This window comes from Sprattus sprattus, assembly GCF_963457725.1.
Source record: "Sprattus sprattus genome assembly, chromosome: 5".
Lineage (NCBI taxonomy): Eukaryota > Metazoa > Chordata > Actinopteri > Clupeiformes > Clupeidae > Sprattus > Sprattus sprattus.
In genome coordinates this window covers 1,857,065-1,871,077 of record NC_137924.1, presented here as the reverse complement: position 1 = coordinate 1,871,077, position 14,013 = coordinate 1,857,065, and the positions used below count along the sequence as shown (strand labels likewise).

The 14,013-nt window shown below is 40.0% G+C and overlaps 1 protein-coding gene across 1 annotated transcript in view; it reads left to right on the top strand.

Annotated features, from left to right (window-relative positions):
* Positions 1-921: 921 nt before the first annotated feature.
* The window catches only part of LOC308365553 (up-regulator of cell proliferation-like), a gene marked incomplete at both ends in the record, with an annotated part of 46,616 nt that continues 33,524 nt past the window's right edge, over positions 922-14,013 (top strand). Inside the window, one exon of the mRNA XM_080839022.1 lies at positions 922-1,213. Coding sequence (XP_080695148.1) covers positions 922-1,213 — 292 coding nt within the window. The remainder of the gene's footprint in view (positions 1,214-14,013) is intronic.

Below are 14,013 nucleotides of genomic sequence, written 5' to 3'. Positions count from 1 at the left end.
TAGCGTTTCAACCCCTTCGGCTACCCCTCCGTTTGAAAAAGCGAAGGCGAAGGGGTAGGGGTAAGGGTAGGGGTAGAGATTAGAAATGGGATTGGGCCTATAAATACTCAGCTTAAGTAAAAACAAGTAAAACAAAAAGACATATTACACATCACAGAGACAAATACAGGTTAGTTTTGTGCAATGATAGCTCTTGGATAGAAGCTGTTTATCAGCCTGTCTGCTTTTGCTTTGATGGTCCGAAAGCGCCTCCCTGAGGGAAACAGTTGAAATAGGTGGTGACCAGGGTGTGTTGAGTCTCTGAGGATGCTGTGGGCCTTCCTGAGGCAGGGTGTACGATAGATGTCCTCCAGAGGTGGAAAAGAGCAGCCAATGACTCTTTGTGCGGTGTTAATGACCCTCTGGAGTACCTTTCTTTCTGCTGCTGTGCAGCTGGCAAACAACAGCGAGATGCCATAGCTCAGCACTGACTCCACTGAGCAGCGGTAAAAGAACACTAACCGTTTTCCTGTTTTAGTTAAGCCATAGCAACCATCCATTTGGAACTAACGACTGGGCTTTGGCTATAGCAACTATCCCTTTAGACCTAGTAACACAACTTTGGAATTTAAATGAAAAAAAGAAAGTAGTAAGTCTGTTTTAAGGGTCAATGCCTAATACTTATATATTCTCAATAAACATAACGCAAATGTGGCAACTGAAGTCTGGTAGTCTGTCTTGCGTTATCCCTTCTTTACCCTACACAGCAGTCAGTCTCTCCCCTGTCAGTCTCTGGCCAGGCAGGACATTATCATTATGAACCCAGTTTCTCTGTTCTCTAATGTTTTATTCTTGTTTGCATGAGACACAATGAAAAGTAACCCAAACTAGAGGTATTTAATGTTTGAGCGCTTTTTAAAATGTTTTTACCACTAAAACCTCATGTTTCAGCGTCCACCTCCACCTGGGCCGATCCAGTTCCCCTCAGTGCAGCCAGACTCTGTGACTTTAAGATGGTCACCACCAGAGGGCGTTCCTGGCCCCCACAGGTACAGGGTGACCTGGAGACGAGGCCGCAGGATCACACCCAGCCCCAATCAGCGCAGCATCGTGGTGAAGGGTTCTGAGGCGGAGGTGACAGGACTCCTTCCAGGAGAGGAATACAACTTTACTGTGGTCACCCTCAGTGAAAATGGCCGCCAGGGCCGAGGTGTGCAGAGTTCTGTACACACAGGTGAGGATAAGCATCTTTAGTCCATATCTTATGGTGTTAGAAATGGTTAAAACACTCTAATGTACATATTATGAAAAATGACCATAGAATGATGATACACTAACCCTTAACTGGTTCAGGAGGAAGGAACAAAATGAGAACAGGAAAACTGGTTGTACACGGTTAACATGGTTACCCCTTAACACGGTTACCCTATGACAACCAACCCCAAAAGAACAGAAACCAATGTTAAAATACACTCATAAGTTGTCCTTCCTGCAAACGTGGCAAACTTTAGGCCCTCCTCCTGCAATATCCACCACACTGATTGGTGGTTGAAGCCTCTCTTACTGTTTATGGACACAAGTGGGTAAGGTTCTGTATGAATGAAACACCAACATTGAAGTTAGCCTCCACTTTAGCTTCAGATGGTCTAAGTACAGCGACAGACGTAGCTCGACGGGCCCACCCTCAGTCTCACTACAACAAAAATGTCTGGGACAAGCTTATGTTTAAATATGCTTTGTCTATGAAGTTGGGTTAGTGTCAAATGCTATACACTTGAAAAGGCAAAATGATCTCAGTCATGGTTGCTATTATTTTTTGTGGAAAAATACCCATTTATAACAAAATCATATGCGTATCCTACATGCGCTTTAGAAACTATCAAAAAACTACTCAATGAAATGAATTAGTTCGGTAACATTTTATATTAAGACACACATATTCACCATTAATTAGCTACTTACTAACATGTGTATTAGTAGCAAACTAGCCACTTATCACTCATTGTAAATCACTAATTAATGCCTTATTCTGCATGACCTTATTCTACCCATAATAGACAGTTAACTAAGAATTTACCCTATATAAGCTCCTAATTAGCCCTTATTAATAGCTATTAAGTAAGTTGTTGCAAATGAATTATGATCTAAATACGCATGGTTCAGTATGGGGCTTGTAAGGTGGTAGTAACACAAGAACAGTTATTCAGGTGTTACCATAAGTTCTAATTTTCTTTGGTATTTTTATGATTAGCAATGATGATTGTTGGGTAATATGTATGTTGTTGTCCAATGTTAGGTCTTTATGTCATGTGACAATACAATACGCTATAGTTAAACCAATTGGAAGGTCTGAAAACGTAATTAATTGAGCACAGCACAACTTTACTCGTAACAATGCCTTTCAAGCACAAGAGTGGAAAAGGGTAAGAGGAAAAAGAACAGGAAGATAAGGCGGCAAAGCTGCCTTAATTAGATTATTTTGGCTTTTTAACTAGCCCGTCAACTAGTCGCCAGCCCACAGAGTCAGCAGCAGCAGTTCAGCTGGGATCAGCATAGATGCTTCTGCCCTCAGTGGTATGTCAGCAACCATGCAACAGGTAGGCCTAACCTACAGCTATTGTGATAGATCTACATTTCAAGACAAGTAATAGCCTACATATATTTTGGTAGGGCAGGATTACTAGGCTACAAGTTGGATAAATAGTGGTCACTATTATTAGTGTGCTTGCCCGAAAGGAAGCACATTATTGTTCTTCATACGTTTTCTTTATTAGTGTGCTTGCCCTAAGGGAACTATTGTTCATCGTTATTTATTCTCCCCGTTTTTCTTGCATCGCATCAGGCCTCGCCCGTTCGAGGTAGAGACGCCGTTCAAACACCGAAACGTCCGGCCCGAACCGGTGCACCCTGCTATATCTTTTTGTGGCGGTACTCCTTGCCACTCTTTTTTTATTCGTCTTTTTCCATTACCTTTTTTCACTGACATCTGCGCCAAGGTCTCAAGGCTCCTCTTCTCTCTCTGTCCCTCTCCATTCAACTGTATAACTAGGAATATTAAGAGACACCTTCCATACCAGGGCTCTACTCACTCATGCATACTCACTCATGTTTACTCACTCATGCATACTCACTCATTCATACTAATTCATGCATACTCAATCATGTTTACTCACTCATGCATACTCACTCATTCATACTCACTCATGCATACTCACTCATGTTTACTCACTCGTGCATACTCACTCATACATACTCAATCATGTTAACTCACTCATGCATACTCACTCATTCATACTCACTCATGCATACTCACTCATGTTAACTCACTCGTGCATACTCAGTCATGCACACTCACTCATGCATACTCACTCATGTTTACTCACTCATGCATACTCACTCATGCGTACTCACTCATGTTGACTCACTCATACATACTCACTCATGCATACTCACTCATGCATACTAACTCATGCATACTCACTCATGTTTACTAACTCATGTTTACTCACTCATGTTTACTCACTCATGCATACTCACTCATATTTACTCACTAAAGCATACTCACTCATCTTTACTCACTCTTGCATACTCACTCATGTTTACTCACTAATGCATACTCACTCATGTTTACTCACTCATGCATACTCACTCATGTATACTCACTCATGTTTACTCACTCATGCATACTCACTCATGCATACTCACTCATGTTTACTCACTCATGCATACTCACTCATGTTTACTCACTCTTGCATACTAACTCATGTTTACTCACAGATGCATACTCACTCATGTTTACTCACTCATGCATACTCACTCATGGATACTCACTCATGTTTACTCACTCGTGCATACTCACTCATGCTTACTCACTCATGTTTACTCACTCATGCATACTCACTCATGCATACTCACTCATGTTTACTCACTCATGCATACTCACTCATGTTTACTCACTCATGCATACTCACTCATGCATACTCACTCATGCATACTCACTCATGCATACTCACTCATGCATACTCATTCATGTTTACTCACTCATGCATACTCACTCATGTTTACTCACTCATGCATACTCACTCATGCATACTCACTCATGTTGACTCACTCATACATACTCACACATGCATACTAACTCATGCATACTCACTCATGTTTAATCACTCATGTTTACTCACTCATGTTTACTCACTCATGCATACTCACTCATGTTTACTCACTCATGCATACTCACTCATGTTTACTCACTCTTGCATACTAACTCATGTTTACTCACAGATGCATACTCACTCATGTTTACTCACTCATGCATACTCACTCATGGATACTCACTCATGTTTACTCACTCTTGCATACTCACTCATGCATACTCACTCATGTTTACTCACTCATGCATACTCACTCATGCATACTCACTTATGCATACTCACTCATGTTTACTCACTCATGCATACTCACTCATGTATACTCACTCATGCATACTCATTCATGCATACTCACTCATGCATACTCACTCATGGATACTCACTCATGTTTACTCACTCGTGCATACTCACTCATGCATACTCACTCATGTTTACTCACTCGTGCATACTCACTCATGCATACTCACTCATGTTTACTCACTCATGCATACTCACTCATGCATTCATGCAGCTAACTACGCCTCGCCCGATTGAGATAGAGATGCCGTTCAAACACCAAAACGTCCGGCCCGAACTGGTGCAACCTGCAATATATTTTCGTGGCAGCACTCCTTGCCACTCTTTTTTTATTCCTCTTTTTCATCACCTTTTTTCCCCATAGACTTCCATGGCAGAACTCTGTGGCATTATGACATCATAAAAGGGTCATTAAACTGGTTTGCACCTGTGCTTCACTGACACCTGCTCCAAGGTCCCAAGGCTCCTCTTCTCTCTGTCCCTCTCCATTCAACTGTATAACTAGGAATATTAAGAGACACCTTCCATACCAGGGCTCTACTCACTCATGCATACTCACTCATGTTTACTCACTCATGCATACTCACTCATGTTTACACACTTATGCATACTCACTCATGCATACTCACTCATGCATACCCACTCATGTTTACTCACTCTTGCACACTCACTCCTGCATACTCACTGATGTTTACTCACTCGTGCATAATCACTCATGCATACTCACTCATGTTTACTCACTCATGCATACTCACTCATGCACACTCACTCATGCATACTCTCTCATGTTTACTTACTCGCGCATTCTCACTCATGCATACTCACTCATGCATACTCACTCATGTTTACTCACTTGTGCATACTCACTCATGCACACTCACTCATGCATACTCACTCATGCATACTCACTCATGCATACTCACTCATGCATACTCACTCATGCATACTCACTCATGCATACTCACTCATGTTTACTCACTCTTGCATACTCACTCATGCATACTCACTCATGCAAACTCACTCATGCATACTCAATCATGCATACTCATTGGTGCATGCTCATCCAGCAGGGAGAGTGTGTGTGGTAGGCGCATAGGCTGACAACTGCCCCAATTCCATTCCTTGTTCTCTCTGTCATGGCCGCAACAGAGCAAGCACACTCTCGCAGTTCGTTCACGAAACGCATTCTAGTTATTACTTTCTAACAATGTTTACGGTAAGACATTTTCTTCGCTGAGAGTCAAACAAGACATACTTTTTTTTTTTGCATTACTAGGGGGCCCGTCATAATATCTTGCACCTGGGCCCGTCGTTACTACATTATGCCACTGATCCAGACTATTCTCATTTGTAGTTCCACGTTAGTGGATCGAACTGCCTAGTACTACCAGAGCAGGGCCGTCCCTCTCTACCTTCAAGAAGCTTTTGAAGACCCAAATCTTCTGAGAGCACCTCCCTTCCTGGCACCTTGACTAGTGCTTAACTTGCACTTACAACTTACAACAGTTACATTCCTGCACTTATTTTACTTTTCTATGTCGTGTTTCTATTTCTTATGTAAAGAAGTATTTATGGTTACACCAGGTTTTTATTGCTCTTAGCTTGACTGTCCTCTCCTTTATACGTAGCTTTGACAAGAGTCTGCTAAATGACTCAATGTAAATGTAAATAAAAAAATGTCCAATTATCACACCACACAATCTTGAGTGTCGGCCAGAACACTGCTTCAAGGCCAGGATGTTTAGGGCAGGGGAGGTGCAGGTTGGATATAAAATAATTATGAGACAAGATCTGATGCAACCAATCTGTATTGAAGGCGTCAGGAATATCAGGAGTATAAGAATTCTCTAACAGAGATCTTCAGTGTTTTCAAACAACCAGTGTGGAATATATGAAAAACATATTAGGTGCAATTATCGTGTAATTCTGAAACAGAGTAAAAAGGGAAAAACCATAAGTACAAAGCTACTACGTAGCCCTCGCGCACATGTCAACGCTGGTATTTTAACTTAACAGGCTTATTTAGCAAGCTACCATGAATGTCATTCACACATAAATGCTAGCATTCCTTTACTCATTCAACACTAACAATAATAATGACTTCTCTAAACATATAACATTGCTTATTATAAGAAATTAACATGACATTAGAAAACTTACAACTTTCATAGACGCACACGTCGAACTTAAGGTTTTGTCAGTCTCAATAAGAGGCACGCAATTGCTGTCTCAACGTGACACGGTAAAATAAAACAATGTGCGAGAATGACGCTGGTGCTGCCCATGTCAAATTAAGAGTCCTTAATTATGTAAAAGGATTAACAATATGTTAGATGGAAAATAAACCCAGAGCCTTTTTTACAAATGTAGTCCGCACTGCTATTGAAAGTAAATGATTTAACCTCAAAACTCTCAATATTTTTTAAGAACCCAAGTCAATACAGAACTTTATTGCAAAGAAATAAAAAAATTCTCACAGTTAATGGCTCAACAGTCCCAGACACACTCAGATATTATTGAGATGGTTGTTTCGGCTTCTGCCTCGATTAATTCCCCTTTGAGCTTCAAGTTCAAACCAACCCAGGTGACCAGCGAGGACAGAGAGAGGAGGTGTGTGATGGTGAAAAGTAAATGCCATTTAATTACCTCTGATCATCTTTCTGCGATAATTTGGTTGTGTTCTGGATTTGCAATGACGTTTAATACAAAATATATAATAAGATAGATTTGGCTATTTGACTACTTACAGGAGATTTGTACTGGCTTTCTTTGTTTCTAGGCATCATGTAGACACTGAATTTGTCATTACCTTTGTGCATGTTATGAAATTACCTACTGAATATACCCTTGTAATCAGAATAGCTTGATGTGATGCTCTACTTTGTTGCACACAATAACCTGTGGTTTGAGTCTTAAATTGGGAACCAAAGAGTCTTAAACATAAGATTGCAAATATTATGGACACACACAAACACTATTAAAAGACTTTTTCTGTCCTCAACCAAGCCATTATTAGTAGCATTTTGATACCTAGTGTTGATGTACTGAGGACCTGAGCATGCTAAAGGAGACACACACACACACATACACACACACACACACACAGACACACACACACACACACACACACACACACACACACACACACACACACACACACACACACACACACACACACACACACACACACTAAATGCCAGTACAAAGAGATGAGTGTTTGCTTACCTGGAGGCAGATGAAGTTTGTACAGGATCTTGAGCTTCTCTGTCATGGCTCTATGATACATTCCACCTGAGATCATAGAGAAAGGGAGAGAGAGAGAAAAAACACATTGCTTGGCTCATTGTAAGACCTCGGACAACCTTTTAGGAGTCTACTGATCAACTTTTCCACAAATGAATTGTCGTCTCCCACAACTCCCTCCCTTCCGCGGCTACATTTACATTTAGTCATTTAGACATTTTTTTCCAAAGCTATTTTACAAAGGAGAGACAATCAAGCTAAGAGCTATAAAAACCTGGGGCCGTATTCACAAAGAATCTTAGGGCTAAAAGTAGCTCATAAGTGGCGAATTTAGGAGAAACTCCTAAAAATAATGGGCGTGTCAGTCTTAAATTTAGGACTCCTATTTTTTTTTTACTAAGAGCAATTCACAAAATATTTTATCCCTAAAAGTAGCACCTAAGTCTAGGACAGCTTAAAACTCCTCATGAGGACTCCTAAGTCACTAAGACCTATTCACAAAAAGTCTTAAAATGGCTGAAGCCAGACGTAACGTGTTGGAGACAATGAACGACTCTGAATTGTTGAGAAGATATCGTTTAAACCGTGAAGGCATCAACATTTTACTAGAATTAGTGCGGGATGCAATCACGTCTCCAACTATCCGAAACAACCCAATCAGTCCGGAAGTTAAATGTTTGATAACATTAAGATTTTTGGCTACGGGGAAAATGCAACTTTGCAACGCAGACGACTTCAGAATATCGCAATCACCGCACTCAGACCACACATTGTACAACAGTTTATCCGGTTCCCTTTGGACAATCGGCTACTTCAAAGGATCAAGGTCAATTTCATGGCGTTTGCAGGAATGCCCGGTGTCGTGGGTGCCATCGATGGAACACACATTAAAATAATTGCTCCATCCAGAGATGAGGACGTCTTTGTAAACCGCAAAAAGGTACATTCAATTAATACACAGATAGTGTTTGATCCAAATTTCACAATCATGGATATTGTTGCGAAGTGGCCTGGATCTACTCACGATTCGCGCAGTTTAATGGAGAGCGCGGTCTGCGCCAGCTTTTTGAGCGGCACCATGTACCTGCTGGATGCCACTTGGGTGACGTGACAGTGGCCATCCATGCAAGACATGGCTTTTGACACCCTTCCTCAATCCACAACCGGGAGCACAGTTGAACTACAACATGCAAGTATACGCATGAGGCCTATTTTGGTGACACAATACCTGTAGCCGCGACGGCTCTTTTAAAGTCCACTCCGCAATCTCCATCCTACATTGTGACTGGAGCGCATACCACCGCTTCTCGCAGTCATCGACAGAGCGACACACGGCAGGGAATGAAGCATTTATGTTAACACATATGTCCTCCCATGCCTCACGCATAGTTTGCAGGGTGCTTTAATTATTACTTCTTTGATTTCATGCAATTTCCGTGTTTTTTTCGGCAATTTCTCTTTCTCTTAACGTGCAAAGCGTCATTCTCGTTGGATGCACAAACTTGTCATCATGCGTGTGCATTCTGCTAAGTGCACTGTCCATAACTATTTAATATGACTTAATTTGAAGCCTAGGTTATTCTCTTATTTTCTGTTTATTTAGTGGGATCGTTAGGGGGATGTTAGGACTGAGTTTTTAATGAGAGAGCCTGTCAACAACCAATCGCCGTCCTCACCCCTTCTAAACTCGTGCATGAGAAGCGACGTCATCCATAGCAACGGAGTTTTTATCTTAAGCTTAGGAGTTGGTATTATCCTTAGTATGAGTAGGTCTCAGAGCCGTTGTGAATCACTTTTAAGAAATTACTCCTACGTAAAAGGTTTTAGCGCGAGTTAGGAGCACTCCTAGTGGTAAGATAAAAGGCTTTGTGAATACGGCCCCTGGTGTAACAATAAATACTACTTTACATAAGAATTAGAAAAAAGACAAAAAAAAAGTACGGGACTATAACTGCTAAAGTGCAAGTTAAGCATTTGTCCAAGTGCCAGTTAGGAGAGGAGGTGCTCTATGAAGAGTTGGGCCTTGTAGAACCTGATAATGTAATAATTTCCCGATAATGTAATAACTCCCGATAATGTAATAACTCCCGATAATTAGTACAAATTCCTTCATAAGTCCCTAAAACATGTAATAAAACCTGATAATGTAATAATACCCCGATAATGTAATAAAGTGCATTTCCCAATAATTTTGCAGAACCTGATAATGTAATAATTACCTGATATTGTAATAACTTTGGTTGGTGCTGTAGCATCAGGTCTCCAGTTTCAGAGGTCCAAACAGTGAAGCTGTCCAGAGACCTGCTGCTTCACTATTAGCAGATACAGTATATATTTTATATGATTGCGAATGCACAATTTTTACAATGGTGAAAGTGTTATTCAGTGGTAATCAACTAATAGAGAAAAAATAAGAACATTTTGGTATGTTATAGACCGGCAGCTAATGGGCACATAGAACATTGAGTTTCTAAGTCCTCATTGATCATCAATAGCTGACATTTCGCTATTTGATTTATATCAAATTTTCTTTTGATTTTGTGCGGCAATGTCCCTTAAAAATTACACTATATACTGCAAAACATCATGCAACATGCATTTCCTCTACTTTCCCTTGACTTTGCACATGACAAGGCAGTTTGAATGGATCCTCTGTTGGCTTGTCCTTTCAGTGGAAAACACAATGGCTAAAGACATCAAGACTCATCCTTTCCATTTTCCACCTTCCATTACTCATATCCAACAGATCAAGTTATTGCCTCATTTGCACTTATTTTGTGTTTTGAGATGGATGTGTTTGTGAACCTTGCTCATAGATATGGCCTAATTTATCATCCTATATTCTTGCCACTGAGCCTCTAGTTTCAGCACTGACCAAAGTTTTTACAATATCAGGAAATTATTACATTATCAGGTTCTGCAAAATTGAGGCCAACCTGATAATGTAATAACTTCCCATTAATGTAACATTTTATTACATTATTGGTATGGTGATTGTTACATTATTGGGAAATGCACTTTATTACATTATTGGGATATTATTACATTATCAGGTTTTATTACATCTTTTAGGGACTTATGAGGGATTTTTTATTACATTATCAGGGTTATTACGTTATCAGGAAATTATTACATTATCAGGTTCTACAGGCCTTAAAGAGCTTCTTGAAGGTAGAGAGGGACACCCCTAGGCAGTTCGTTCCACCAACATAGGACTACACATGTGAATAGTCGTTGACCCCAGCAATTTAAACCTTATCATATTCTTTACATTTTTTAACCCAAATTTAAGTGCCAGGTACTTTAGGTCTGTTTGTTAACTACCTAATTAGCCCTTAAAAATAAAACAATACCCCCACCCATCCCCCTTAAACATCCAGAATGCATGTTACTTGACTATGGAGCAATATGCAGATCACAATAAAATCTCACTGATTGACCTAATATTGAAAAGAAATATCCTTCTGGTGTTTTTATGGCTTCATATTATTTCTAATTACATATTGTTGTTATCTATAACATTTGGAATAAAAAAATATTCCTGTTATCAAGAATAGTAGCATGTGATGAAAAAAGTTGATATTTCTTATACATTTGATAAGAATTGACCCCAAACAACACCCATGTGTAAATCATGTATGCAGGACATTGAAAACACATACTCATGTTCATTTTATACTTACCCAGTTGTCCCCATTAAATTAGTAAAAGTCATTAAATGTGAAGCAAAAACAATTATGTCAATCATTTATTTAGAGACGTTAAACCTTGAATGGGGTCAAAATGACCCCAAACACCCAAACAGAATAGGTTTAACATTACGATAGCAGATAGTGTTGAAGAATGGGTTACTTGAAATTGGACGACTTTAAATTAATATATGAAATTGATCAACATAAAAACCTATATAGATAAATCAACAATGATAGCAAAACAGATTGATAAGCATAGAATGAGATCGGCAGAAAGGCAGGCAGGACATCAGACGACAAGACGGGTCACAGTGACACAGGCGGTTTTTTCCCCGTTCTTTGTGAAGGCTGAGAATTCATGAAATGTAAATTTGTCTTATTGGTGGTCCTTTTGTAATACCAACAGGTGCACTTCTTTGTGGATAAGTAAAGCCTATGTACTGTTCTCGCTACGTGTTTAGCAGAACCTAGCATAACTATGTTTCTAGATAACTGTCTAACAGCTGTTGCCATTCCCACGACATGAACATTTGAATGAGGTCAAAATAAAAGTCCAATTCTATACTTTGTTCGTTTCCATAGCAACAATACAAGCACTTTACATTTGCTGACCTGAATAAGCAGAGGGGAGAACAGCCTATTTTGCTACATTTTTGTAGTCCCGGTAATCTTTTGTTTGGCATGTTGGTGAGGTTATTTAGAAGACCATTTCTCAATGGTTTTGTTCTTTAATGAATGTTTGTCGATTAATAACTCAATTATAATTACAAAGAGGGAACTTTTTATCGCAACTTCCACTTGCTCCCGCAATTTCAAAAAGCTCCCGCGAAAAAAGGAAATTTAGGCTGCAACTATCATAAAAAAGACTTGGTTCAAGTTGGCTTGTTCAGAGTAAGAGACTTGTGGAAGACATCTTAACGAAAGAACACGTTTAGGCATAGTAACCTCAACTTGTCATTTGCCACAAGGCTCGTCTTCTTCTCTGAGGAAAGTCTTCTTTATTACAGAAATGTACATTACATTTGTAGTGTAAAAGTAACATATGAAACAAAACATAAAGGGATACATTTATAGTGTAGAGTTAACATATTAACAATGGTGTAAGGGAGGGATGGGTGTGTCTGGAGGTCATAGGCAAGTAGGGCCGTATAAATACTTATATGTTTGACTTCAACTATCTTGTCGTGAAGGTAGACAAAAGCCAACGATCCGAGTCTTATAGTCCTGGCTCCAATACACACAAAAGCCAGGAACCATGTGTGATGGCTCCCAACATAGACAAAAGCACAGGAGCCAAGCCTGATGGCTCTGGTCTGGTGTTTTGAAACTGAGAGTGGGGGTCTTATTGAGTTGTGGTCTGGTATGTGCAGATTTGGTCTGAAATATGAAATTCAACTAAATCTAATACCTATTAATAGCAGGGGACTCTGGGATCTGAGTGAATGCCCATTCAAGAGCAAGTTCCTATCCTTACAATTCACGAAATTGCTCTGTCTTTGAATGTAACTGAAGTAACTGATGTTGTATTTTCTGTTTTGCAGAACTTCCGGTGCCAGACAATCTCACTGTAGAATCAAACTCCTCGCGTGTCTCTTTAAAGTGGACCAAACCAGAAGGAATAGACCAGGTGTCTTACCTGCTAGAACTTTTCTGTGAGGGACAGGGGGAACAGCTGAGGAGCATTTACACAGATGTATTGCTTTATTCTATCTCAGACTTGCAACCTGGCAATAAATACACTCTCCAAGTTTCTACACTAAAAAAAAAACGTCAAAGTAAACCAATTTCTAAAAGTTTTACAAAAGGTAAGAAAAAAAAACAAACCTCTGTACAGCTGGAATGAATAATCACTTATGTATAACTGTAATACTGAGATTCAAATATATATTTTTTAGGGATTCCAGTCCCAGACCTTCTGACTGTGAGCTCCATCACTGCATCATCTGCTAGCTTCAGCTGGCTGGTGTCTCCTGAGATGAAGCAGACTCCACACAGCTTTCTGGTATCTTACCAGTGTGAAGGGACTGAGTCAAAGTCCATCTCTACTGGGTCGTGCAGTACAGACATCACGGACCTGAAACCAGGAACTGACTACACTGTTAGAGTCTACACTGAGCTCCAACATGGAGGAAAGAGCCAGCCTGCTTCTGTTCAGATGAAGACAGGTGAGGTATCAGGAAGGAGAGAATGATTCCCGGAAGTGTTTTTTATTACTGATCTGTGTTGTTGGAGCTTTTTGAGACAAAGCACAAGTTTGTACAGTTGGCAGAAATGCAATGATCTAGAGAAGGAGTGTCCACTGGCCAAAGTGTAGTAAATATGGTGGACAGAGAACAGTGACGTGCCGTGAGGTTCGCAGCTGGTGCGGCACAGAAACCGGAAGTGATTACGTCATTCCGATTGCTAGTTGTTTTAAAAAAATAGAAATGTATATGTAACAGATGTGATATGCGTTGTGTTGTAAATACCACACAGGAACTCCCAGTTGAGGTTTTATTCTGACAAAAAGACAACAAAGCGTTGCATCAAGCATCCAACCTGGCAATGCTGCCACCCTTGCGCAGGCAAGACAAACTGGGCACACAACTACATATGCATTAATAAAAACAAACATGTACCTGACAAAAAGACAACAAAGCGTTGCATCAAGCATC